Here is a 23,755-nt window from a genome sequence, read left to right as displayed (position 1 = left end):
AATAAAAAAACATTTGCTCATTCGGGATGCAGCCATTTTTGGTACTCAATTATTAGTAATATTGCATTTTAAAATACAATTAATTCCTGTGATGCAAAGCTGATTTTTCAGCATCATTAGGTTACTCCAGTCTTCAGTGTCACATGATCCTTCAGAAATCATTCTGCTTTGCTGCTCAAGAAACATTTCTTATTATTATCAATGTTGAAAACAGCAGTTCCTGCTTAATATTCTTGCGGAAACAAAAACAGAAAGATGATAGAAAGTTAAATGAACAGAATGCATTTGAAATAGAAATATCTTGTAACATTTTAAAGTGTCTTTACTGTGACTTTTGACAATTGCATTTAATGATTTTTGATAAAAGCAGACCAAGTAAAAAAAAAAAAAAAAAAAAAACTTTGTGATCTGAGAAAACTATTTTTGTAATGTCAACGTTAATGAAAATATCTCAAAAAAGCAACTTTTTTATGATAAACTTTCAATGCGAGACCTTAGGCTTCCATATGAGTTACAAATATTTACACCCTTTTTTTAGTTTTAGTTTATTTGTTCTTTATTAATCCACACATCACCACCTGTAAACTTTATTTATTTTTATTTTTTGCTGACGTTCCTAAGTCTTTAAGAAAAAGACATTTCCAGCCGCTGGAAAGAGCTGGGGTTATGTTTACAGTGCATGTAACTTAAACAAGAGTGCACTTGTGCATGTCACTAAATAGCAAATGGTGTTTCTGCCGTAGTATGACAGGTGTTAGTTTTATTGTCCGGCAGAACCCATGTGCATCTATGTTTCCATTCACGGTAGGGCTTCTATGTTTGTGTTTTCAGCTCACATGAGACAAAACAAACCAGTCAGACATTTAGCTTCAAAAAATGTAACCCTCTTTAGGCAATAAAATCATGAAAACATCAGGTCAGTGTCCTTAAATAACCATCAGCATGGAGTACCCCCACTCCTCCCTCGACAAGCCCACCTTTATTAACAGCCTACTCAAATGACCTTGTTTTTCCAGATAAAAGAATGTGGAAGTCTGTTAAGCCTTGTGGGAGTGCACGTACTGACAGAATATCCTCAGACACTTGAATTTGGTTTTCCATGACAAGCTTAATGAAGTAAATCCGTTGTTAAAGACAGCCATTTAGACATGTTGTCTCGAGGATCTCGGGAGGCTGGTGTCACTAATGTTTTCATAACTTTGACATCAAAGTGTCTGAAAAAAAAAAGTTATCAAAATAGTGTCATTTAGGGTCAGGGCCAGACCCACTTTGAAAGAGGGAGAAACAACATGCACACCCACAATGACATCAGCAGATCCAACATAAATAGCAGGACATAAAAGGGCATGTGCATTGCAAACGCTCTCATGTTTAACTCCAAAAGAGCCATCAAAGAAGACAAAAACATTCAGAATGACACAGGAGAATTGCTGATTGAATAACAGAAGTGCAGATCACTCGCACAAACAAAAATGGACAAGCATTTGCCTTTAAATCATGACCACCCTCTGAATTTACATTTTAATATATATATAATATAACAATGTAAAATATCCACTTCCATGCAACACTGTAAACCTGCAGATTTAGAGTTTGTCACGCTATGACATATTGTTCATCTATTGGTCATACATCTTGACATGTTATGGATTCGCAGGTCAGAGTTCACTAAATCTAAACTATGAAATGCATAGAAATTCACCTGAGCTTGTGTTTCAGTCTCCTGCTTTCACATGTAAATGAAAGTCATGGTAACAAAAGTTTAGTGTGACCTAATGTTAGTGTCTTAAGCTTCATTTGGCACAGAAAGTCCAAATTATGATGCTTGGATGCAGCACTGACCTTTTTTTTTTTAGTCTTTGCCTTTGTAATGGCCATAATTCTCTTATTTATGATCAAGGGATGAAAATTTAGCTGGTTCGCATGATGGCAGGTTAGCCCCTACTGGTAGATGTTGGAATTACAGCATCTTGATTCACACAACATGCAATATAATTGCTTACATTTCTTATATATAGTATAGTAAATATAGTAGATTTTTATTGGTAGTCGATTTGTTTTTGGAGGCCTTTAAAAGCATAAATTAGACATTTTTTCCTTGCTTATTTACTCACATCATAGCTGAGGATATTTGCTAGTGAAGGGCTTGGGATTGTCTGATTTCTGTCAGCCATTAAATGTTGTCATGACATTATGCCATTGTAGTTACATGAAATGTATGGCTTGTGTGATTGGCTTAAAAAGTTCTATAGTCCCAAAAATCGAATTGCATACTTCTAAGAGGTCCTGTAAAATCTCCATTGAGATGAATGAGTATGCTAATGGAAAGCTTTCTCCAAGTGCAGACTTTAGTTGTCCAACCAAGGCTTGTTGGAAAAATGTTCCTGTAGTGATATTTCTACTAAATATATTCTTGCGTGTGACTTTCAAAGTTAATGTCCAGTGAGTGGTGCTAAAAGTGTGTTCAGTTTTACAACCGAATTCCAGAGAGGTTGGGACATTTTTTTAAATTTTAATGAAATGAAAACTAAATGAATTTCAATTCACATGAGCCAATATTTTATTCGCAATAGAACATAGATAACATAACAAATGTTCCTCTTCAGGAACTCAAGCTGCGTCAAGAGCTCATTCCATGAGGAGTGTGGCGGCCTCCAAGGCCTTTCTCGCAGGTGTCCCTATCCAGGACATCTGCAACGCTGCGGGATGGTCTACGCCCCTGACCTTGTCAGGTTTTATGGCCTAGACATACGAGCCACTCCAGGTTTTCCGTTCTCTCTCCCTAGCTCTGCTCCGTTGGATACACACAGGGCAGGGACTTGGAAGTCTGGTGCTGTGGGTATCTCGTTCCCCAAAGCGTCTCCTGACGCAGCTCGAGTTCCTGAAGAGGAACGTCTTAGGTTACATATGTAACCCCAGTTCCTCGAAGGGACGAGACGCTGCATCGCGAGGCCACACTTCCGGCATCCCTGCCAGCGCTTGCTTCATTCTAGAAGCTGACGCCGGTTTCATCGCACGTGCTTTTATACCAGCTGGTCATTACGTCACCTCACCCATGACGTCCCTCCCATCCATTGGACAGATTTCATTGGTATTCAGAGCCGGTTACGCTGTAGGCGTTCCCCAAAGTGTCTCCTGACGCAGCGTCTCGTTCCTTCGAGGAACTGGGGTTACATACGTAACCTAAGACGTTTATACTGAGAAATTTTACAATTTTATGCACAAAATGAGCTCATTTCAAATTTGATGCCTGCTACAGGGATGGGGGCATGTTTACCATGGTGTAGCATCTCCTCTTCTTTTCAAAACAGTTTGAAGACGTCTGGGAATCAAGATTATGAGTTTCTGGAGTTTTGGTGTTGGAATTTGGTCCCATTCTTGCTTGATATAGGTTTCCAGCTGCTGAAGAGTTTGTGGTCGTCTTTGACGTATTTTTCGTTTAATGATGCACCAAATGTTCTCTATAGTTGAAAGATCTGAAATGCAGGCAGGCCAATTCAGCACCCAGACTCTTCTACTATGTAGCCATGCTTTTGTAATAGCTGCAGTATGTGGTTTTGCATTGTGTCCAAAAGGTGTCCGTGATTTCCAACAAGAATGTCAAATTTGGACTCGTCTGACCAGAGAACACTTTTCCACTTTGAAACAGTCCATTTTAAATGAGCCTTGGCCCACAGGACATGACGCCGCTTCTGGATCATGCTCACATATGGCCTCCTTTTTGCATGATAGAGCTTTAGTTGGCATCTGCAGATGGAAAGGTGGATTGTGTTTACCGACAGTGGTTTCGGGAAGTATTCCTGGGCCCATTTAGTAATGTCAATGACAGAATCATGCCGATGAGTGATGCAGTGTCGTCTGAGGGCCCAAAGACCACGGGCATCCAACTAAGGTTTTCGGTCTTGTCCCTTACGCAGAGATTTCTCCAGTTTCTCTGAATCTTTTTATGATGTTATGCACTGAAGATGATGAGATTTGCAAAGCCTTTGCAGTTTGACGTTGAGGAACTTTGTTTTTAAAGTATTCCACAATCTCTTTACGCACTCTTTCACAGATTGGAGAGCCTCTGCCCATCTTTACTTCTGAGAGACTCTGCCTCTCTAAGACATCCCTTTTATAGCTAATCATGTTACAAATCTGATGTCAATTAACTTAATTAGTTGCTAAATGTTCTCCCAGCTGAATCTCTTTAAAATGTCTTGCTTTTTCAGCCCTTTGTTGCCCTCGTGCCAACTTTTTTGAGACCTGTAGCAGGCATCTAATTTGAAATGAGCTCATTTAGTGGATAAAAGTGTAAAATGTCTCCGTTTAAACATTTGTTATGTTGTCTATGTTCTATTGTTTATAAAATATTGGTTACATGTGATTTGAAAGTCTTTTAGTTTTCATTTTATTCTAATTTAAAAAACGTCCCATCATTTCCAGAATTTAGGCTGTATCCAAAGCAGATTAAGATGAATCTGGCAACATTTTATTAAATTCGTTGTCCAGTGAGTAATGCTAAAATCTTAATGTTCTATGGTGTTTGAAAATAAGCACCACTTACACTAAACCCTAAACTTAACCAATAGTGTTAACAAAAGTAAATGTGAGATAAAAACTTATTTACTAAAAGGAATAGTACAAGGTTATTTCAGTTCCATCATCATTTACTCACCATCATGTTGTTCCAAACATGTATGAGTTACTTTTTTTTACTGCTGAACACAAAAAATGTTGTCAGTAGCCGTTGCTTTCAATAGTATTTTTTTCCCCCTACTATAGAAGTCAATGGCTACCGGAAACTGCTTGGTTACCAGCATTCTTCAAATATATTTTGTGTTCAGCAGAGCAAAAGAAAATGATACAGGTTTGGAACAAATTGAATATCAGTAAATTATACACTCACCTAAAGGATTATTAGGAACACCATACTAATACTGTGTTTGACCCCCTTTCGCCTTCAGAACTGCCTTAATTCTACGTGGCATTGATTCAACAAGGTGCTGAAAGCATTCTTTAGAAATGTTGGCCCATATTGATAGGATAGCATCTTGCAGTTGATGGAGATTTGTGGGATGCACATCCAGGGCACGAAGCTCCCGTTCCACCACATCCCAAAGATGCTCTATTGGGTTGAGATCTGGTGACTGTGGGGGCCATTTTAGTACAGTGAACTCATTGTCATGTTCAAGAAACCAATTTGAAATGATTCGAGCTTTGTGACATGGTGCATTATCCTGCTGGAAGTAGCCATCAGAGGATGGGTACATGGTAGGGTTGTGCAATTAATCGCATACGATTCTCATGCGCATTTCGTCAGTAAAGCCGGTTCCGTGATTGGCGGTAAATCTCCATCACCTGTTTTCAAATGGAGCGGTAGTAATACACAGAGCTGTAGTTCACCGACAAGCTACGCGATATCGCGTTCATAATCGAATGCTATTCATCTGCGATAATGAACGCGATATCGCGTAGCTTGTCAGTGAACTACGGCTCTGTGTATTAACTACCGCTCCATTTGAAAACAGGTGATGGAGATTTACCGCCAATCACGGAACCGGCTTTACTGACGAGATGCGCATGAGAATCGCATGCGATTAATTGCACAGCCCTAGTACATGGTGGTCATAAAGGGATGGACATGGTCAGAAACAATGCTCAGGTAGGCCGTGGCATTTAAACGATGCCCAATTGGCACTAAGGGGCCTAAAGTGTGCCAAGAAAACATCGCCCACACCATTAAACCACCACCACCAGCCTGCACAGTGGTAACAAGGCATGATGGATCCATGTTCTCATTCTGTTTACGCCAAATTCTGACTCTACCATCTGAATGTCTCAACAGAAATCGAGACTCATCAGGCCAGGCAACATTTTTCCAGTCTTCAACCGTCCAATTTTGGTGAGCTCGTGCAAATTGTAGCCTCTTTTTCCTATTTGTAGTGGAGATGAGTGGTACCCGGTGGGGTCTTCTGCTGTTGTAGCCCATCCACCTCAAGGTTGTGGGTGTTGTGGCTTCACAAATGCTTTGCTGCATACCTCGGTTGTAACGAGTGGTTATTTCAGTCAAAGTTGCTCTTCTATCAGCTTGAATCAGTCGGCCCATTCTCCTCTGACCTCTAGCATCAACAAGGCATTTTCGCCCACAGGACTGCCGCATACTGGATGTTTTTCCCTTTTCACACCATTCTTTGTAAACCCTAGAAATTCAAAATTGCTCAAAATTGCTTAAATCTCCATTCTTTCCCATTCTGACATTCAGTTTGGAGTTCAGGAGATTGGCTTGACCAGGACCACACCCCTAAATGCATTGAAGCAACTGCCATGTGATTGGTTGATTAGATAATTGCATTAATGAGAAATTGAACAGGTGTTCCTAATAATCCTTTAGGTGAGTGTATATGGCATATGGCTTTTTTTGGCATAGTAAACTTGCTCAGGAGCTCACCTGGTTCTTGCTCTTGTTGGTTATGTGATTCCAACATTAAAATGCATTAGTTTTTCAAATCAAGTTTGCACTATGATAAAAGTGTCTTGAGATCATAAGATAGTAATGTGCAAGGAGCTGAGTGAAAATACATTTTTATTAATAAGTACTCTGCCCCATCATCATAATTTGTGTAAAAAGGAATAAAAGTAGTTGTTTACAGCAACCAGTGCTCATTTCAGTTGGAAACTGCAGTGAATTTTATGTACAGTACATTTGTAATTTTGGAGTTTTGCTAAAATGTAAGTAGAGGCACTTTTTCCAATGATGTGTTTATCTCTTTAGTTCCAGTGCATTACAATGGTATTTTAAAAAAGAAAAAGAAAGACGATACTGCAGATTGAGAATCAACAATTCTGTTTCACACGATTGTGTGACATGATAAACTGCACCTCAATCTGTTCTATATATAGTATTCCATGTTCACTCTACCGGAGAGGTTAAGTAAGGTAATGTGAGTGAAAACATTTTTCCCGTTCCTGCTTCTTAAAAGCATGATTGTGGAATGTTCTTAAGGGTCAGGCTAAGGATGATAATCTAGTGCATCTTAAATCCTTCCAGATGTCTGTGCACCACACATATGAAGAGATCTATCAGTTTAGTACAGTATGTACCAGCCGAACTGAAATGTGAGTTGAAAGAAGTGACACACATACACAAGGTCACGTGTACACACACACAGTCCATCACACACTCGCCACCTTTCACCCACACACTGCAAAAAATTTTACTTATCTGCCCCCCCCCCCCCCCCCCCCCCCGCAAGCAAGACTAAATATCCTAAGTCATTTTGCTTATCTAGTAAAAGTATTTTGATTTAATACTTTTTTAGATATTTTGATTATAAACAAGACAAAAATACTAAGTAAGATAAGCCATTTTTTTTGCAGTGCATTGTCCACCAAGAGTTGAATGAAATGTTTACTGGTTATGAATACATGACTTTGAATACATATCAGAAATATCATAGATGATTGTGGGTGTGACCACACATGTTTGTTGTTTAAAGAAGCAGCTGCTCCGGTGCCAGATCTCCTGTCACAGCGTGCATTTCCATCAATTCTCATGCAAGCCTTTATTCCAGAGATGTACACACACATATAGGATGACTCTTGCCTCGCTGGACCCGAAGAATTTTCTTTCGTTCTCGGTGGTTTACGTTGCATACACCATATACTTGAGGAAATCGTTGTGGTCTGTAAGTGAACGGCAGTTTGACTCCATTATCAGCTTGGATGTAGTGTGTGTTTGTGGTTATGTGTGCATAATGCACAGAAGTCAAAGTGTCAAAATTATTTTATATGTGTGTGTGTGGGAAAACTTTCTCGTATGTGCTCTCATGCGCAGGCCTCCATTGTGTATGGCTTCCTCTGGCTCGTTTCTCCAGCCAGCATGGAAATGGCCAAATGAGATGTGTTTATTTGACCAACGGTAAAGTCCAGGCATATCTAACACTCATTTATATACATACACTCACACACACAGTCTCTTCGTCTGTCAATTCAAGCTGGGCAATCCCACATCTCTTGGATTCAGCAAACGTGATTGTGTCTTCACCTTTAACACCACAGATGGACAGACTTTTGGCAGATGTTGTAATGCTAGCTTAACTTTTGACTTGTTTTCCGTCTGTTACAGATCACTTGTTAAACCTGACACAATTTAAGTAACCTGCAGTACAGTACAATGATGTTGACACGTCAGAGTGGAGCCACTCCTGCAAGACGCAAGTTTCATGACGCAGGCCGAACATAATCTGCAGATATACAGTTTGGGGTTGGTAAGATTTTAATTTTCTTTAATGTTTATAAAAGAAGTCTCGAATGATCATCAGGACTGCATTTATTTGAAAAATACAAAAATACAGTACAATATTTCCTATTATCAATGTTGAAAACAGTTGTGCTGCTATAGTATTTTTATAAATGTGTTTACTATCGCTTTTGAATTTAATGCATCATTGCATCTTTAAAAAAAAATCGCCACATTTTTGAACATTTTTAGCATTTCTGCAGCGTTTTTTTTTTTTTTTTTCCTTTTGAGAAAATCTGAGCATTTCTGTGACATTATTAAATTAATAGCAAAAAAGTTGGCAACCCAGAGCTTCAAATAAATAAAATAAATAAATAATTTAACATTATTAAATTAGCCAAAACATTCAATTTTTATTTGTTTATTTATTTATTCATTTTAGAAATATACCATGTCAGTCTGCTAATTTTATTACATATCTTTCCCACATTTTACAATATTTCACTATTATTGTTTTATTAAAAGGCATAAAAAGACCAATTAAATAAAAAAAAGTAGCCTTCCAACAAAGTAATTTTTGACACTAATTTAACCACTTATAAAAATACCTCCCTCCTGTTAGAAAGCTCTGACTACAGCATAAAGAATGCCATTTCTTCACATTTACTGCCGTGATCCTCATAAAACATTCCATTTTAATCACAATGACCTCTTGTGCCACATAGTTCTTTGATTATTCTTGATCACCTGCCTCAGTAAAATCTTACAACTAAAAGTCTTATAGCTAATACTTAAATGTAATTATTATACTGGTGAGTCATGCTTTTTGTTGGTGGCAGTAAAGTGGATTGATGATCTGCCAAAAGCCCATTACATTGCAACCTGCTGTGCAGAACTCATCGTATTCTGAAATGAATGGTGGAGTCTGTTTCGCTGCTATTTTGGTGTCTTTCATGTTGCAAAGTTTGAGCTAGTTAATCCGTGCAACTGAGTTTCATTGTTTGAGAGTGTGATTGATGATGCAGATTGCACTTTCTAACAAGGAGACATCGCCAAAAGCCTTCATTGAATTTTTGAGGGCAAAGTGGAATGTGTGGCACATTTCACAAAAAGAGTACAAGGCTCATGAAAAATTTAAAGTAGTAAATGAAAAGAAAAGTTTTGTTTTTTTAACAAATGGTCTGTGAAAAGAGGAGTGTGTGTGTGTGTGTGTGAGAGAGAGAGAGAGAGAGAGAGAGAGAGAAAACGGTTCTATGTATGCTTAAATAATGTTTTTGTGATATTTTGAAAACTTTATTAGACCAGATAACCTTTAATAAACTTTCTATTAATGTTACTATGAAAGAAGGGTTGTTAATAACTTTCAGAGAACTTGCCAGAATGTAAGTCAGTTCTCTGTTACTAAAATTTGCAATAATTTTAGTAACAGAAAAAAGATTTTTTTTCGAATTAAGATAAAATAAAATGTTTTCGAGACTTTGAGCTTCAGAGTTTTTGCATTCCATATACTTTTTACATAGAACCTTTATGTTTTCTAAATAAAAAGTCCCAAAATGTACATAACTTAAAAAAAAAACATCAGATAATGTAACTAAGTCACAGAATAAGAATATGTGAATAACTAAATTTTTACAAAAATGTCAGATAGAACGTTGTAATTCCAAGGTGATGAAATATAATCCAAAAACTATGATAGATTGGTAACAGGTTTGCGAAATTTAGCCTAAATTGGGCTTTGGAACTTTGAACTTATGTTCTTTCTTATTGACAAACTTTAATTTTATTGACAAACTTTAATTTTTCCATACATTTAAGAAAAACATTTGTTTGAATATCAGTAACTTTTCTAGCATGTCGAAGAGCTTTGAATGTTTAAAACTAGCTACTTTTCATGGCTGGTTTCATTTTATATTAGGTAAAAGTTTATCAACATATATCAAATAGCAACTTATAAAACTCGTGTATTATGCAACGAACGTGTGTTCAGCATTTCAACAGTAATTTATCTCAACCCTAATTACACAATCAGCGCTTGACAGTTTTATTTGTGTTTTATGATCTTAAAATAGAGCATGCCGTACCTTGCGTAAAATCAAAATACAACACGCTTTCATCAGTGTACACAAACCCAGTCTTTGAGACCACCGCTGGATCCTCTTATCAGATATGCTGTCTGCACTGAATAGCCTTGTACTGTATGCCTGAAAGCTGTTGTGAAAGTGTTTTGTCACGATTGTTCAGTTGGCTAACTCAAAGTGGAAATTGATCATTAGCCCCACGCTGATCTGAGGCCTTCTTATCCAATCAAGTAGCTGTGTCGTTGTGATCTCAACAGCAGATGGGTTTGAAGTGTGCAAGCTGATGACCTGTTAGCGCTGCTGTTTATCTTGGTATGTCAGCCATACAAAAAGTCATGAGTCATTTCCTCCCCGCAGGTAATAAACACTCCTACGCCTTACTCATCAGCATGTACACAGAATACACACACATCTTCATTTAACAGGAAACGTTTACAGTTTCCAGTAAGAGGGGACCGACGGTTAAAAAGGGGGAAAAGACAAGTTCTGGCAAGGCGTTTGATGGGAGGAAAAATGGGAGTGAGTGAGAGCATCTTCGTATGAAAGTCATTGTGAGTGCTGATGTGCTGGAGGGCAGAGATTATCATTTGAGAGATGAGGAAAGGAATGGGCTTGGTTAAGAACTGGAAAAGCAAGCCCAGGCCTGATCTGACACCACTACAGTATGTGAGCTACAGGACAGACTGGAGATTTTCCATAAGCAAAGCTCCTTGTTAACTCACAATGGGTTCAGTAGGCTGGGCTGATTATTCCATTGCGTTCACTCCTGCGTAGGGGCGCAGATAATTCAACAGGGATAGTTTGTACACACACACACACAAAAAGATATTCTGTCATCATTTTCTCACCCTCATGCAGTTTCAAACCTGTATCAGTTTCTTTCTTCCATGGAACACTCATCAAGATGTGCTTATCTTTTTTTGTTTTGTTTTAGCAAGAGAAGACATGACCGAAAGAAAAATAAACACTTTCTAATAATAGAATTGTTTATACAAGTGTAAAATGTTTTAGTCTACAGTCATGGCCAAAAGTTTTGGCAGTGACATAAATCTGGCGTTTTGCAAAGCTCGCTGCTTCAGTATTTGTAGATTATTTTTCCACATGATTCTATGGTATACTGAAAAACTATGATAAGCATATCATAAGTTTTAAAGGCTTTTATTGGCAAACAAAAATATAATGAGTCAATATTTACAGTGTGTATTATTTATATACAATATATACTATTTATAATGGGTCAAGATTTACCCTTGTTCTTCATAACCTCTGAAATTTGCTCTAGGAAGCTTCTGGGCCAAATCCTCACTGATGGCGATCCATTCTTGCCGCCTTAGTTCTCCAAGTTGATCACAATTTGTGGGCTTCTACTTGTCCACTCGCGTTTTGAGGACTTACCACAGGTTCTCTATAGAATTGAGATCCTGGGAGTTGCCTGGCCGCGGATCCAAAATTTCAATGTAACGATCTTCGAGCCACTTCTTTATCACTCTTGCTTTGTGACATGGTGCTCCGTCATGCTGGAAAATGCACAGATCATCACCAAATTGCTCATGGATCGTTGGAAGAATTTGCTCTTGCAGGACGTTTTAATACCATTCTTTATTTATGGCAATGTTTTTGGGCAGAATTATGAGAGAGCCCACTCCCTTGGTTGAAAAGCAACCCCACACATGGTCTCAGGATGCTTCACTGTTGGCACAATACAGGATTCATGGTAGCATTCAGCTTTTCTTCTCCGAACAATCCATTTTTCAGATGTCCCAAACAGTCGGAAGGGAGCTTCATCAGAGAAAATAACTTTGCACCAGTCTTCTGCTGTTCAATCCTTGTACTTCCTGCAGAATTTCAGTCTGTCCATGACGTTTTTCTTGCAGAGAAGTGGCTTCTTTGCTGCCCTTCTTGACACCAGGCCATTGTCCAAAAGTCTTGGCTTCACTGTGCGTGCAGATGCTCTCACACCAACCTGCTGCCATTCCTGAGCAAGCTCTGCACTGGTGGCGACACAATTCCGTAGCTGACGGTCTTGGCGCTTGCTGGACACTCTGGGATGTCCTGAAAACTACTTCACTGCAGTCGAACCTCTCTCCTTCAAGTTCTTGATGATCCGGTAAAGGGTTCTTTCAGGTGTAATATTCTTTGTAGCAATTTCCTTGCATATGAGGCCATTTTGATGAAAAGCGATGATGGCTGCATGTGTTTCTTTGGAGGTAACCATTGCTAACAAGAACACAATGATTGGAAGCGCTTCTTCCCTCCTTTTATAGCAATCAGTCTGCTCTTACAATCTAATTAGTATGATAGTGATTTTACCTGACTAGTACTCATTCACACTTTCACATGTGCTGCTGATATAATTAGTCAATTAATGTTAGCTGGTCATTTTGTTTCAGGGTCAAAAAACAGTGAAATTTGTTTTTGTGTGTGTGAAAAGTTCTCACGTTTTTTTGGCCTATAAAGCTTTTAGTGATTTTTTAAAATGCATCTGATCACTCTACACGATAATCTAGAAACGATCTGAATGAACACCACATCAGCTTAAGCAGCAAACTTTGCAAAACATAAAATTTATGGCACTGCCAAAACTTTTAGCCATGACTGTAGTGCTTAAAGGGATAGTTCAGACAAAAAGGAAAATTCTGTCATTTACTCACGCTCAAGTTGTTCCAAACCAGCAAGAGTTTCTTTCTTCTCTTGAGAATAAAAGATATATTGAAGAATAATAAAAAAGTTGACAGCAGCCATTGCTTTCCATATTAAAATTCTATGGCAGCCAATGGCTACCGTCAACTTACACACACTATTCAAAATATCGTCTTTTGTTTTCAACAGAAGAAAAACTCATAAAGGTTTACAACAACTTGAAGGTGAGTGAATGTTGATACAATTTTCATATTGTGTTTGAACTACTCTTTTATGTTGTGCAATTGAACTTATATTCAATCCTGGGACCTCATTTATAAAAAATGTTCAGGTTTATAAAAACTGTCTTATTGCTGTGTCAGGTTCTAAGCAGGTAGATGCACTTCTCCTTGTGGCAGTCTGTTGTCGCTCGCTCTCCATTCTCAAGTAAAGGATTTGAACATTGGTGCCTTTTTATATGCTAATGATATTAATTGCTAATGACATTTACAAGACGGAGATCTGACACCATTCACCTGCGCACAATTCAAGGTCATTTGTGATTTATAGATTTTACATCTGGAAGAGAGGCATTGCATGTTTTTTTTGTGCATACATTCATTTCTCTGAATCACATGTATGCACATCTGAGAAATGATCTTAGGTCAATGTAGGAGGGTTTATCATTTGACCCCTGGTATATACACCATTCAAATTTTTGAGATCAATAAGATTTTTTAAAAATAAATTAAAACTTTTATCCAGCAAGGATGCATGACATTGAACAAAATTTATAATGTTACAAATGTTACTTTTTACACCTTTTTTACGCCTCACGTCGTTCCAAACCCGTAAGACCTTCGTACATTTTCGGAACACAAAATAAGATAAGTTTGATGAAATCCGAGAGCTTTCTGATCCTGCATAGACAGCAATGGAACTATCACGTTTAAAGCCCAGAAGAGTAGTAAGGGCATCGTTAAAATAGTCCATGTGAAATTAGTGCTTCAAATGTAATGTTATGAAGCTACGAGAATACTTTTTGTGCTCAAATGACACTTCATTTAACAATTTCTTCTCTTCCATGTCATTCTTCACGTTCACGAGAGTACCATGACACATGCATTCCTCTGCTTGTGAACAAGGTGCAGCGCATCCGGGTTCTACGTCAGAACACCGGCTCCTGCGTCAGCAGCACCACACGCATGCATCATTGTACTTTTGTGAACAGGCATCGAAGACTGACATGGAAGAGAAGAAATAGTTGAATAAAGTTTTCTTTGCGCACAAAAAGTATTCTCGTAGCTTCATAACATTACAGTTTAACCACTGATGTCACATGGACTACTTTAACAATGTCTTTACTACCTTTCTGGGCCTTGAATGTGTCAGTTACGTTGCTGTCTTGCAGGGTCCCAGATTTCATCAAAAATATTTTAATTTGTGTTCCGACGATCATAAATCATAAAAAGTTTATTTATATAACGCTTTTTACGATACAAATCGTTGCAAAGCAGCTCTACAGGAAATTAAGTTTCCACAATATATTTATATATTGCAGAACCTTATGGCAAAATTTGGTAATTCTGTGTGTTGTCTGAGCATTGGCATCCTCTGAGGTCCTCTGAGGGGTTGGCATTATCTTTTCTCAGGTCGGTCATCTCAGATCATTTAAGGGTTGGATCCAGACTAAAGCTTCTGTAATTCCGTAGTTACCACGGGATATTAATCCCGTGACAGAAACAGAGAAACAAATAGAGACATAATTAGCATAGCTGCTGTTCCATCTAAGCAAAAATGATTTCTTCAACCCAAGCTAAAGATGTACATTTGATCAGATATAACTGCAGTACAAGATTATAAGATGCATTATGTGAATGCTTGGCTAAAGAGATGTGTCTTTAATCTAGATTAAAACAGAGAGAGTGTGTCTGATCCCCGAACGTTATCAGGAAGGCTATTCCAGAGTTTGGGAACCAAATGTGAAAAAGCTCTACCTCCTTTAGTGGACTTTGCTATCCTAGGTACTACCAAAAATCCAGAGTTTTGCGACCTTGGATTGTAGCGTGGTAGAAGATGAGTTAGGTACGCAGGAGCTAAACCATTTAGGGCCTTATAGGCAAGTAATGATATTTTGTAAATGATACGGAACTTAATAGGTAGCCAGTGCAGAGACTGTAAAATTGGGGTAATATGATCATATTTTCTTGACCTGGTAAGAACTTTAGCCTCTGCATTTTGGACTATCTGTAGCTTGTTTATTGAAGATGCAGGACAACCAGCTAACAGTGCATTACAATGGTCCAGTCTAGAAGTCATGAATGCATGAACTAGCTTTTCTGCATCAGAAACAGGTAGCATGTTTCGAAGCTTGGCAATGTTTCTAAGATGGAAGAATGCTGTTTTTGTAACATGGGAAATATGATTTTCAATGGACAAGTCGCTGTCTAATATAACAACCAGATTTGTTACCTTAGAGGACGTAACAGTGCATCCGTCTAGTTGCAAATTGTAATCCAAGAGATTCTGTGTACAGTTTTTTGGTCCAATAAGTAATATCTGTCTTATCTGAATTTAATAGGAGGAAATTATTGGTCATCCAATCTTTTACATTTTTTACGCAATCTATTAGCTTAGATAGTTATGAAGTTTCATCTGGTCTTGTTGGCCTGCACCCCAGCAGAGTCGGAGCAGAACTCCTGTCGGACAACATCTCCAGGACGCTACGCTCCATCTGACTAGTAAGCCAATTCTCAAATAACTACTATGATGACTTTTGTTCTACTCACTTAAAAGATAGAAGTACTTGCGTTGTCCAATCTATACAGACTGTGTCTGTTCCACGAATTGCGAGGTCAAAATATAAATTTAATGCTGGATCTAGAAAAAATCTGATTGTGATTAAACCAGGAAAACGCTAAATAAATGAACAAAAACAATTTTTAAAGCTTGGGCTCCTAAATATTAGATCACTCGCACCCAAAGCAGTTATTGTAAATGAAATGATCACAGATAATAATTTTGATGTACTCTGCCTGACTGAAACCTGGCTTAAACCAAATTAATATTTTGGTCTAAATGAGTCTACTCCACCAAGCTACTGTTATAAACATGCGCCCCGTCAGAAAAAAAATATAGTGAATATATATAGTATATATTGAAAATAGCAGATGACCTAGGACAGCTCCTTGTGGTACTCCATACTTTACTGGTTATAATTGAGATGACTCCCCATTTAAATGAACAAAGTGGTAGCGATCAGACAGGTAGGATCTAAACCATCTTAAAGCCTGCCCTTGAGTACCAGTATAGTTTTGTAATCAATCTATGAGTGTGTCATGGTCTGTAGTGTCGAACGCAGCACTAAGTTCAAGTAATACTAGCAATGAGATGCAGCCTTGGTCTGAAGCAAGAAGCAAGTCATTTGTAATTTTAACAAGTGCAGTTTCTGTACTATGGTGAGGCCTGAAACCTGACTGAAATTCTTCATAGAGATATTTTTTTTGTAAGTAGGAACACAATTGAGCAGACACAACTTTTTCTAAAATTTTAGACATAAACGGAATATTTGAAATGGGTCTGTAATTTGCCAGTTCATTAGAATCTAGTTGTGGTTTCTTAATAAGAGGCTTAATAACCGCCAGCTTGAATGGTTTTGGGACATGACCTAAAGATAACGATGAGTTAATAATATTGAGAAGCGGTTCTTCTGCTACGGGTAACAACTCTTTCAGTAGTTTAGTGAGTACAGGATCTAATAAACACGTTGTTGGTTTAGATGCACTGATAAGTTTATTTAGCTCTTCCTGTCCTATAGTTGTAAAGCACTGCAGTTTTTCATTGCGTGCGATGAATGAAGCTGAAATACTAGACGCAGTAGAATCTACATTTGATATTGTTTTTCTGATGTTGTCTATTTTATCAGTAAAGAAATTCATAAAGTCATTACTATTAAACTGATGAACGAAGGTCTTACTATGTTTCCTATGTTGTTGGGTAGGGAAGGATGGTTTATACTACAAGATGCAGGCCCTACATTGCAGGGTAATGTCAAGTTGACACTATGTAAAGTTAAGAGTGACATCTGAGTGTGGGTCATGCTGAAAGGTCCATCCATAACTCCCTGATGTGATTGTGTATATGTAAGTTTTCCCTGATAAATAACATTTGCAAAGTTGTATCCGGCAGTACGATGTGTCACATCCTGTCTATTTGCTGCTTACACATGCCAGCCTGATAAGACTTCTTTGTTTTCCCCTGCTCCCCAAAATGCTTCGGAATGGGCACATCCTGTATATGAAAAAATGCAGCTCCCGGTCGGACAGCTGTGGAAGTATGCAGAAAAGAGAAGTGGGACAATAGGCCGGATCTACGGCAGTTCCTAAAGCCTCGATGTTCTGAAGCACTGCTGTTTATTTCGCACATTAATCTAATGCAAATACCCAGGCAGGAACACGCAGTCTTTTGTGGGAAAGGAAAATGGTTTTCCATCAGTCTCAATAAAATAAAATGAAAAATATAATTTAAAAGAAGACGCGACTTTTGTGGGAGAGGAAACTGGTTTTCCATCAGTCTTCATATACTCAATTCAACAAAATAAAATAAAAATAAGGTTAAAATAAAATAAAATAGGAAGACATGGATGTTTGTGGAACAGGAAACATTTCCATAAGATTCTGTTAAATAAAATAAATGAAAATTAAATATTATTAAATTAAATAATAAAAAGGACACGTACTTTTGTGGGAGAGGAAACTAATTTTAAATCAGTCTACTCCCAACTTAATAATAAAATTAAATAAAAAATAATAAGATAAAATAAAATAGAAAGACATGGAAGAGGAAACTGGTTTTTCATCAATCTCTGTAAAATAAAATAAATGAAAAATAAAATATAATCGTATTAAATTTAATTTAAATTAAAAAAGGAAGACATGTGGTTTTCAATCAGTCTCGTCTGAACTCAACAAAACAAAACAAAACAAAACAAAACAAAACAAAACAAAACAAAGCAAAGCAAAGCAAAGCAAAGCAAAACAAAACAAAACAAAACAAAATGTACTTTTGTGGGAGAGGAAACTGGTTTTCAATCAGTCTCGTCTCAACTCAAGAAAACAAAGCAAAACAAAACAAAACAAAATAAAATAAAACAAAACAAAACCAAATAAATAAAATTGATTTTTTTTAAATCACATGAGAGGGTCTGAATCTTTCTTGTTTGCCCCATTTGTTTTTCTCGAGTTATACAATGTCAGAACTCCCAGGTCATTCACTCTCACAATCAGTCCATAGATTGACGTCTCCTTATTCAAGGTCAAGGTCAAGGCCACGGCCACGACAACACAATCATTGCAAACATCACACAGAAGTCTCACGTCATCTCTCATTGTTATTTTATTCCCGATCAGTGCAAACACAAGTATAAAAGATCTCAATATGAAATGTACATTCACATAGAACCATCGCAATAAATACATTGCAACCCCAAAAATAGCACAAATATTACAAATCATCAATAAAATACTATTTTCGTTTACTCTACAATATATTTAATACGTACAATAATTTTGACCCGTATCAAATATGAAAATATCTAATCGACATGAAAATCTATTCTATGATTTTACTGTGCACACTTTACGCATTAATAAAGTTAATATATCATTAATGTTCATAACAGCAGTAAGTTAGGCCACTGTAGTCAAAATAGATCATATTAAGCCATATCAAATAGAACCATTTAGCTGTTTGGCTACATTTGTTGGATCATAGAATCTGAAATATTCAGTGATACGATAAGCATTTTGGCATTTGGCATTCATATTCATTAAAGAAAAACCAAAAATCTACATATATGAAACTCGAATGAACAGCTCCCTGCTTTACGTTAATAAATATGCGAAATTCCGTACATGGCAAATGAAGCTAAATGCAGTGAAAAATAGAATCAGAGAAAGCATTCCTGAATACGTAGCTTAACATGAATTAAACGTCGAAAAATAAAAAGGAATAGCCCATTTGCGAGTTGGTATTGAGCCCCACGTGGTTCGATCGGTCCATATGAGAGTAAAGTTCGAAACGGAACCGAATGCACACAATGTCGCAAAGTTGCGCTAGAAAAGAACACAGTTTGATATGTTGGTAACCGTATGTGTTGGCACATATTCAAAGAAATACACTTTCTCCAACAGACCCTGGATAAAAAGGCAGTCACTTCAAGAGCTCGACAAGGCGCCAATGCTACAAAACTCCGAGAAAGCTTTCCCCACAGCACCACGCACGGACCAGGTAAGCGGATACTGCGTCGGATAACGAAAAAAAAGATGGTTCGTTTCATCAAGGCAATTATTCCGGGCTCATGCAGTGCTACTAAAGCATGTTTCGCAACATATCTTTGACACTTTTCACCCTCGTTGTGTTTTTGCAGTAGGCATGCATTAGAGACACAAATCAGTTATCAAATAAAGCGACTTGACAGAATTACGGCATGCTGAGAGGGACATGCAGATGGCATGCTTGAAGCCAAACTTCTTTCGCTAGGCATCATGGGAAATCTATCAAAGATACAGTAATTGCACAGAAAGAAAACCAAAAGATCAAGATGCACTAAAATCCAGATGTTTAACCTAAGATCTAGAGAGCACATGACACATCCAGCACTAAAATATCATGCGTGTTTAACCGCGTGGTAAAGATCGTTCCGCAAGCACAGTGAGAGATGCTACCGTTGATAGGAGAATCTGAAAGCGAAGTGCCACCACCGACAAAATAGATGTGGAATAAATGTATATTAAACCATTTGATCACAAACTGGAAGCTAATTTGGTTGCTTTTTGTGAATAGTATTATCAGTGACAGCCTCGATTGTGCTGGCTTCTCAATTGTATCGATATTTCACGTCCTCGCTTATTAAACGCAATGGGATCGGTTGTCATGTTATTACTGGAAAGGAGATCCCAGAGGGCAAAGGGCAGCAGCAAGTGCATACAGATGTTTTGTTCAAGCACCAAGTGCGTACACACATCACATACAGGAAAACTGTGCTGATTCAACCCACGCAAAGTTAAACATTTACCCACGTCACAGACTCGACCGACTTTCTGTAAATGATTACAAAACAGGATAGCGTTAGCATTCGCTAGTAAATCATTGCAGTCTCTGATTCACTGCGGTTGTTTAGTATTTCTGCCTCTTTCTCTCTCTCTCTCTCTGCAACCGCAGACGAGTGCTTGAAACCCGAAGAGCTGGGAATAACTTTGCTATCAGGTCTGTAAACCCGTGACGTGTTCTTCATGTAAACAATTTATCTGAAGCAAATCTCAATATGAGCAACCAGCTTTTCCTTTGTCTTGGTGGGAAAAATCCAACACGTGTTCCGTCGTCTCAGAAACTGGCCTGACTCAGTCTCGTATAAAATACAGCGCTGTTTTAAATGACATGTTTGGTCCTCAACGCTCACATGTTCAAAATATTCATCGCCGTGGCATCTCTTGACATTTTCAGATGCAAGATAACACAAGACGCACACACACACACACACACACACACACACACACGGTGGGTACGTGTCTCCACGGCTGGTGTGAAGCTGCCTTTTGCAGTAGATCGCATGCTCCCGTTTAGGAGACCCTGATATCCTGTTGGTCGGGGAAGACTCATTAAAACACACGCATACGTGCACATGGAAAGACATACATGCTTATTATGTACTTGCATGAAGGGGGAGGGCCTTTCTCGGTTTCCCTCCCTGCCTCTGAATTACTAATGCATCGATTGATCACCATAGAACCCGTCTTCTTGGCGATCACACCTCCATGTCGACGGATACAGAGGGCAGGTACAGAATGCTATTGTTTGGGGTGCTAACGTGCCCTATGGTGTGACTTTTCACCCCGTAGGTGCTGACAGCGGGCGCTGATCCCAGTTTGGTCCGGATGCAGGGGCTCGACCCACGCTCGAGGCTCTTGGATTGTGTGTGCTGCACTCCTTGCACAGTTCGGCCTTCCAGAAAGTAGGTGAGCATTTGACCTTTGCCCTTCACGCTGACCTGGCCACGACACTGGAAGTGATAATAACCGGAGAGTAGGCGGAAGACGTCCTCGGTCACCTGGGATGAAGAGGCCGATGAAGTCAGATTTGTTTGGAGTGGTGTGCTGGTTTAAATGATGGTGTGTTTGTTTTACCTGTATTTTTCCCTGAACTCCAGTGCTGTCCATTCTGCTGGCGACGTTGACTGTGTTTCCCCAGATGTCGTACTGAGGCCTGCGAGCGCCGATTACACCAGCAACTACTGGACCCACGTTGATACCTGATCAACAAAAATTATTAAGTAATCAGATTTAGCGTCCCTGCATCTGCCACTTTTACATGTATAAGAGACTCCGTTTAAAACTTAGGATTGGTAAGATTTTTAAATGTTAAATTGAATTGTTTATTGCTTCTTATGCTCACCAAGGCTGTATTTATTTAAAAAAATACAGGTAAAACTGTAATACAGTAATATTGTGAAATATTACATATTTTTTCTTGGTCTGGAGGTATCAAAAATCATTGCTAGATGCTATATGTACACACACACACACACACACACACACGTTTGTGAAAAGTGGGGACATCCCATAGGCGTAATGGTTTTCATACTGTACAAACTGTATGTGCTATTGCCCTACACCTAACCTAAACTTAGCCCTCACAGGAGACTGTGCATTTCAAATTCCCCCCAAAAAACTCACTCTATATGATTTATAAGTGTTTTGAAAAGTGGGGACATGGGGTAATGTCCTGAAAAGTCACCTTCACCTGTCATACCTGTGTCATTATACAAATTGATGTCCTCATTTGTCACAAAAACGCACACACACACACTCACAGTCTAACAAAAATTTATTCAGACACCTTCAACATTTCTCACATTATCACAGTTTATTCGCTATAGTTTAGAAAATGGTAATAAGATATGACAAGAACTCAGAGTTAAAATGTGTCAGAACAAATTAATCTTGATAATGTCAGATAACTTTGATAGAAAGGTATGTAATGAATTAGGTAGACTTGAAATTTAAGTACACAATTAAGTAATACCAGTTTAGTTTAACCAATTACTAAGCAATGCTTAATTTTGTTCAGTCTGTGGTGTAAAAAGGTAACATTAGCAATTAAAAAACACTTAAGCAAAACATGGTCAGGTCAGAGTGTCTGAATAAGTTTCGGTCCCAATTTTTTTTTTTATAAATTTTACTGGTAGTCCACTGTATCAAGAATTTGTGGGAATAATATGTCACAGTTTACTTTATTTTGCTATCCTCACTTAAATAAATTAACTATAGTGTCCTGTTTCCACTAGTAAAAAAATATAAAAAATTATACACACGTATACCGTATACACACAACTAAAAAATACAGTAAAAACAGTAATATTGTGAAATATTTTTACAATTTAAAACAACAATTTCAATTTATATTTTCAAATGTAATTTATTCCTGTAATGGTAAAGCTGATTCCCTTCCAGGAACTCGAGCTGCGTCGAAAACGCTAGGGGAATACCACCAGCATGACCGCACTCTGAATCACGTGTGTAATCTGTCCAATGGATGGGCGAGACGTCATAGGCAGGTGACGTCACCGACCGGGAAGCTATAAAAGCAAGTGCGGTGGAACCGGCGTCAGCTTTTTGTCATTCAGCAACCGCCACTCTGTGTGTGTGTCTGTCATTTGATGTTGTGAGTCTTATTTAGTGTTGTCTGTCCTTACACAAGCACATATAAGCTCCAATATGTCAAAGAGTGCTCACAAGACTAAGCACTTGGGCAATAGCAGATCACATTTCAGGCAGTGTGTTCCCCCTTGCAAAAACTACATCAATGTAGTCACATACACCCAGCGGTGCTGGTCCCACGGCTGCACTCGTGGGGTTCGCAGGTGGATCTGACAGAGGGAATGGAGATGGGCGAGTCCCTATCTCCTTCCTCACCTGCCAGATCCAGCGGCCGCTCCCTGGGATCGGAAGCCCGTTCTGCGGTATCTTCCCCTCGGGGAGGCGGCTCGACATTTCTCCTATCTTCCTCCGAGGAGGTTGATGCGTCGATGAGGAGTCGCACCTTTAATCACCCCAATATGAGGAGCTCGTGGAGGTGGTTACTCGTGCTGTGGCCAAATTAAACATCAGCTGGCCTGCCGAGAAACAGGCTGAACCGCAGAAAAGTACATTAGATGAGAGATTTCTGAGTACTAAGCTGCCACCTCCACTACCATTTTTCCAGGCTACCATTTTTTTTCGATCTCCACACTGACGTGTCGAGATCGTGGGCAAAACCATTCTCGGCCCGCCTCTTCATCCCCACTTCTGATAACTACGGCAATGTGGCGGGGTTGAACAAGCGCGGTTACAGAGCGATGCCCCGGGTGGAACAGACACTAGCGAGCTATCTGTCCCTCGGCGCGGCGCCATCTCTGAAGGCTCCGACATTGCCCACCAAGCCGTTGCGCACAACATCAGCGCTGGTGGGCAAGGGGTATGCGGCTGCAGGTCAGGCTGGTGCGTGTCTGCACACCATGGCGGTGTTACAGGCGTACCAAGCTGACCTGCTCAAAGAGCTGGATGAGGGAGAGGAGCTCAAGCCTGACGATTTCGCTGAGCTCCGTAGAACCACTGATTTGTCTGTCCGCGCCACCAAAGAGACTGCCTGTGCCAACAGCAGGTCTGTGGCAGCACTGGTGGCTGTGGAGAGACATCTGTGTTTGACCCTATTTGATATGAAGGAGAAAGATAGGGTCTTCCTCATGGACGCCCCGCTTGCGCCTTCTGGCCTGTTCGGCGACGCCGTCAACTCCATCGTT

At 38.9% G+C, this 23,755-nt stretch overlaps 1 protein-coding gene and 1 long non-coding RNA gene across 2 annotated transcripts in view; one reads left to right on the top strand and one right to left on the bottom strand.

Moving 5' to 3' along the window:
* Positions 1–7,457: 7,457 nt before the first annotated feature.
* Positions 7,458–22,309, top strand: LOC306844141. The gene is made up of 6 exons (XR_013781896.1): positions 7,458–7,667; positions 7,817–7,900; positions 8,108–8,245; positions 19,110–19,206; positions 20,817–20,933; positions 21,125–22,309. It is a non-coding gene; the product is annotated as an uncharacterized lncRNA (long non-coding RNA).
* Positions 18,289–23,755, bottom strand: part of LOC306844139 (adenylate cyclase type 1-like) — a 49,952-nt gene continuing 44,485 nt past the window's right edge. Inside the window, exons 19-20 of the mRNA XM_079376081.1 lie at positions 21,102–21,226; positions 18,289–21,025 (exon numbers count right to left, since the gene is read on the bottom strand). Coding sequence (XP_079232207.1) covers positions 20,723–21,025; positions 21,102–21,226 — 428 coding nt within the window. The 3' untranslated portion in view covers positions 18,289–20,722. The remainder of the gene's footprint in view (positions 21,026–21,101; positions 21,227–23,755) is intronic.

This window comes from Barbus barbus, assembly GCF_936440315.1.
Source record: "Barbus barbus genome assembly, chromosome: 24".
NCBI classification, from domain to species: domain Eukaryota; kingdom Metazoa; phylum Chordata; class Actinopteri; order Cypriniformes; family Cyprinidae; genus Barbus; species Barbus barbus.
The sequence above is the reverse complement of the archived record's forward strand: the minus strand, read 5'-3'. Positions and strand labels throughout refer to the sequence as shown.